This window comes from Hypomesus nipponensis, chromosome 12, assembly GCF_054491055.1.
Source record: "Hypomesus nipponensis isolate SF chromosome 12, ASM5449105v1, whole genome shotgun sequence".
Taxonomy (NCBI): Eukaryota; Metazoa; Chordata; class Actinopteri; order Osmeriformes; family Osmeridae; genus Hypomesus; species Hypomesus nipponensis.
The window spans coordinates 3,790,623-3,796,248 of NC_140372.1; the positions used below are offsets into that span (position 1 = coordinate 3,790,623).

Consider the following 5,626-nt stretch of genomic DNA (forward strand, 5'->3'; position numbering starts at 1 on the left):
CAATAGTTAATGAGAGCGCATTTTTTTCACATTAATTTGAGAGCTAAAACTGTTTTTTGAGCTTTATGTAATATTGCTTTTATGTTAAAGTCAAAATATGACGATCGTTAGGCCTATCATTTAGAAACTTTCTTTAGTTTTGTAATGTTTTCTTAGCCTACCTTAATTATGACTTGTGTGCCGAGTCCGACACCTGGACTTCTGTGTGCGTGCTGCAGTGGCTAATTGGCTAGATCAGAAGAGCGCGCTGACATGGAATTCTGCGGATATTGGTTTGTGTTTTCGGTTAAACTGCTTTGATTTTATTAGTGTGGATTGGGATAAAGCGTTTATTTTTCCATTCATCAATCTGAATTAATGCACCACTAAATTGTTAAAAGTCAAACTTTAGATGTTACTGGGGCACAGCAGATTTATACTGGGGCACGTGCCCCAGTAAAAAGGGTTTAACGACGCCCCTGAGTTAGAGGGGTCATCAACACGGTGCCCGCGGGCACCAGGTCGCTGTCAAGGTCCACACGAGTCGCCTGCAGGCCTGTTCTAAAAATAGCGCCAGTGAGCAGCGTCTAAAATTTAGTTTTATTCTGTTGCTATTCTTTTTTAATCACACTTGCATTTATATAGATTTGAAAATGTCAATATCTTAAAATTAATAAACAAATACCTTTATTGATAAAAGTAAAAAGCAGTATTGTACGCATGACAAAACTTCAGCGTTCGTGGAGTGTAAGCTGGCGGGCGCAGCGAAGATGGGGAACTGAATGTGGTTTCTTAACCCTAAAACATGGCAGAAAAAGAACCCAAAAAGCTATCATTCTCACAGTGGATGGGAGGAAGAGTTATTTTTTACTACTGTGAATAAAAGCTACGTGTGTCTCATTTGCGGGCGAATGTGGCCACGCCACGGCAAAAGCGGCACAATGTGGAGACACCTCCACTCACTACCTGTCACAAAATCTAGCATGCTAACTACTCATCGGGTAGCGCGCGGGCAGTATTATAGCTGATTGAAGTTGGCCCTCCACCCAACCATATAGACTTATACGCCCAACGTAAAACATCGTCAAAATAGTCTCAATCGTTTGTGCTGCAATTATTTTCATTTGTGCTGTTTTGCAGAATGTAGAAGTGATCATCTGAAAATTTGAACAATTGCTGAGATTAATAGAAATAAAGTGTCGAATATTGATATGATCTGTTTCCCACCTTGTTAAGTCATTGTTGATCGTTATTGTGAGCAATCATTAACATGATCAGTGTCTTGACATAGATGAGTATCATTAATCATGATATAGGCCTATAACTAAAGGCAACTGAGCAAATTTGTTATTTTATAAGAGTGTATAAAACTGGTAGCCCTTCGTATGACTCAGTACCCATGACGTAGCTCTCAGTTTCAAAAAAGTTGGTGACCCGTTACTTAAATTAATAGCGCCATCTAGTGGGTAAGGGCTGTAACAGAATATTTATTACGCGAAACCCCTATTAAATCTTGTGCTATGCCTACTGGAGGAGTTGTCAATGTATCCATGTGACATAAGAACACCCATTATGTTGGATTAACAGAGTTTATCCAAAGACGGAAATGAGCACACAATGCCATCACTGTGATAACTGTTTGAAAAACACACAAACATGTGCAACGTGCTTCCACAAATTCATATTTCCTGTAGCTACAATGTATAACGTTGTATTATGATGGATGCAGGCAGTGGCAATGAGAGGGTGGGGTAAATGCATGTTCATGTGCACATTTAGTAAGGGGTTTCTTCACTAAGAAACACAACAAGGAGTAATCATTCCTGTTTTCATGCACAGTACCGAACATGACAATGGAACATAGCCTAGAGTAGTAAATAAGAACGCCTGCAAATATGAATCTAAAAGAACGATTCCCTTTAACACCACGTCGTAAATAAAACACTTTTAAAAAGACTCAGATCCTTGTTAGTTCAATATCAGCTTTCAGTTAGACAACAGGAAACAAATATTCCATAAACTAAAAACAGAAACGAATTCCCTTGAAAAACTGTTTTCACGTAGGCTACACCACACAGCTGAGAGGTTGGAGGAGGTGACAGAACGAAAGGAATGTATCACGTACTAATGGGCAGCGCTGGGAAAGTATGGAATGATACAGGAATAAACACAGGCGTCAGTCACAGCAGACGGATAATAACGAGTGCATGCAGATGTGTGTCGTCATTGCTCAATCCTTGCATTGAAGTTTAGAGTCTGCAACGTTATGTGCATTGCACATCGATTCCTGAATCAAGCTACAGTTCCAATTGGTTCCCTATCAAAAACATCGCAAAATGGATACAATTGGTTTAAAATATACAACCTAATACAGATAGCCATAATGACCAGACAATTATTTGTATACGCACATACACACGGTAAACACCAGGAAGTACATGTCTCTGTGCAGAACAGGGGAACAGTAGTGATTGTAGAGTCTTTTACCAACTCCTACATTAGGCCAATGAAGTGGTACCAGAGGAGAACTTGCTTGGGCGCGCGCGTTCTGCGTGCCAATAATCAATGTCCACAATCTGTCTGCATTTCTGTGCTGTGACTCATTTATTTTCCTGATGGCTTGCTCACCATAGAACAAGCAATACAGTCCATTTCATTTCAGGTTCAGTTCCATCCATTTTCTTCTGCACACAAATCAAACAATGACACGCAAACCTGACAGAGTGAAAAGCTGTATGCTTTTCCACCTAGCCACATCCCTGGCTGTTAATTACCTATATGCCTTCCCAAATGCAATACTCCACCCAGTGCTCAAACATAAAACTGCCGATTAGCATCACCAATGTGGTATATAAACAAAACAAAACAAAGTTGTATAATGGCTCCAACAGTGATGATGGAGGAAAGAGATGTTTAGCGGTATTTCTTATAATTGAGGGTCTAATGCTGTCTCTTCTGAAACAACCAGTTTTGACTGGTTAGAGCTGTATGTATCCAGTTCTTTGTATGATTCGATGGTATTTCTGTCTTCGTGTTTCCATAGAGTGAAACCTTTTACATGGCGGCCGATAGGAAGATCCAATATCATTTGCCTGAATTTGGACGTTCTTGCTACGAACAGAATGAAGATTTGAAGTCCCTGTGAAAGACAAAAAATAGAGATGGGAAATGGTTCTGAATTATTTATAGGTCTATTATTTAAAGGTCTTCATTTTATGAGCTGTAACTGTTCTATTGTTTGTTCAGACAGGATTATTGGGCAATTGCCACAACATGGTTACTGAGACAGTCACTACCAAGCCTGTGCATACAGTACATAGGCATCAGGGATATTTTGGATGTTTTCATCACACATTTGACAGAGTTTGTCCCCAGGGATGAACCCTATGTACTGCCTGTCTGACTCAATGAGAACACAGGTAACAAACACAGGTTACCTGAGTGGTGGTACACAGGCAGAAGACGATGTTCAGGATGTTGTGCATATTCTGGTTTGGTATGATGAGCATCAGGTAGCCTATTACCCATGAGACACCCAACACCACTGCTAACGAGAAACTACTCAGAAGTTTTTTTTTGTAGGAGGACCGTCTTGTGCTGTGGAGAAAATAAAAGCTTACAGCAGATGGTAGAGCCCTCACAACATAGAAGTGCAATACAAATGTTCTTTCAAGTCCTTCGACTATGAGTATTTGTTTACGTATGATTGCAGTTAGCTACATCATCAGTACCTGGTTAAATCCGTGTTTGTCCTGCATGTTGTGTAGCTAAAGTAGCATAGGATAACTGTGTTAAACATCAGGATTAAAGCCACTGGGATCAGGAACCCCCAGAACATTGGCTTTGCAAAGTCAAACTGTCCCTCTCGGTTTACAGCAGCAAGCCAGCAACTGGAGGGTCAAAAGGAAGTAGTTAGTTACTGGTTGATGTAAAGCACTGTACAGTGGTGAAAATCTACCTCTATGTGTTTTGAACTGTAGTATAATATATATTAGGCTATGCAATGGAAGCAAATCAGTGACATCATGTTTTGAATTTGAAAAAGCATTGAATAGTTTGTGGTTGTTGTAAAGTATTGTAGAGTGGTGAAAATCTACCTCTAAGTTTTTTACTCTATTATAAAATACAGTAGACTATGCTTTTTTATGTGTATTCTAAGGTTCAAAATACAAGGTACAGCAAAAGCGATGACAGATACAGGTAAGTTAGATATTGGCAGTTTGGTGGAGATTATTTGGAGATCAAATTTGACATCAAAAAGCTTCCCTTTGATCATGTTCAGCTGCTGTTACTGTACAACATTGAATTAATTTGCACTGTAAGTAATATTGAAACAACCACCAAAAAAAAGTAGTTTCGATTTACAATTCTTCCTGTCGGTAGTTTAATGGATCGTCCACTCTGTAGGTGACTCCCAATGTGATGGAAACGAGAACAGCAGGAACTCCTGGGAGAGAGAAGACAGTGTTGGTCCACAAGTAACTGCAGAACCGTGCAGTGGGCGTGCCCTGTCACAGCCCTGTCACAGCTGCATCACAGCTGCATCACAGCCCCCTCACAGCCCTGTCACAGCCCTGTCACAGCCCTCACAGGCCTGCTGCAGCACCCCCGTAGTCCTCCTGTCTCCCTGCCTGCGCCTCTGCAGAGGGTGTGACACATAGTGATTTTAGTGTGTTTGTCTAAGCTTCTTTTAAATTACATGAAGAGGTCATAAATAGAGGGGGGGTGTCTGTATAATCCATCTGCTGTTTGTTGGACATTTAGTTTAGTAACAGAATTAAGTTGAATACTTAATTCTGAAAGAGCAGAAAAAGCAGAAACCCAACAAAAAAACTATGGTACGGGGACAAATAGTACTTCCTACTTTGTTACTTTACGCCGCTACCTACGTACCCCATCCAGTGACCACGGTGATAGTCGGGAGGTAGGATGGGGGTCTCCTCAGGGGGTTCCAGAGCAGTAGGAACATGTGACAGGCATAGAGAGAGTTCCAGACAAAGGTGGCCATCAGGAAGTACTGCAGTAAGACTGCCACAGCAGTGCAGGGTCCGTGGTCTGGGTCGACGTGCAGGTCAGAGGAAGGCATGACGTTGATGTCCATGTCTTCAGGTTCATGGGACTGTGGGTCGGTGTTGTTGATCCCCAGCAGGAAGAGGAGGGTGAAGATGAGGAGACTGAGACAGAGGCTCACCATCAGGACTGCTGGGCTGCTGTTACCAGATTTCCTGAGGAACGGACCAATTAAAAAAGTCTACATACCAATTTGCTCTGTACGGAGTTTGCTTTCTACATTTACATTTTAGTAATTTAGCAGACGCTCTTATCCAGAGCGACTTACAGCAAGTACAGGGACATTCCCCCCGAGGCAAGTAGGGTGAAGTGCCTTGTCCAAGGACACAACGTCAATTGGCACGGCCAGGAATAGAACCAACAACCTTCTGTTTACTAGCCCGATTCCCTAACCGCTCAGCCACCTGACTCCCCTGACTCTTCCAGCCTCCATGAATTATGAACAAGTGCCATGACTCTGCTTTCTTGAAGGTTGCCACGCTACAGCAAAGATGCCATTTATTGAATCTCACCTGGTCATGACGTAAAAAACTATTGTGATAACCAAGCCCACAACAGACATGGAACACCCCAGATA

The 5,626-nt window shown here is 41.7% G+C and overlaps 1 protein-coding gene across 1 annotated transcript; it reads right to left on the minus strand.

The window, feature by feature from the left end:
• Positions 1-2,508: 2,508 nt before the first annotated feature.
• Positions 2,509-5,626, minus strand: LOC146260709 (adhesion G-protein coupled receptor G7-like). Its single transcript, XM_084668404.1, has 6 exons — positions 5,562-5,626; positions 4,873-5,204; positions 4,345-4,426; positions 3,711-3,869; positions 3,417-3,576; positions 2,509-3,118 (listed from the first exon to the last, which is right to left on the minus strand). Exons 1-6 carry the CDS (start codon positions 5,609-5,611, stop codon positions 2,906-2,908), a joined length of 996 nt encoding a protein of 331 aa, XP_084524530.1. The 5' UTR covers positions 5,612-5,626; the 3' UTR covers positions 2,509-2,905.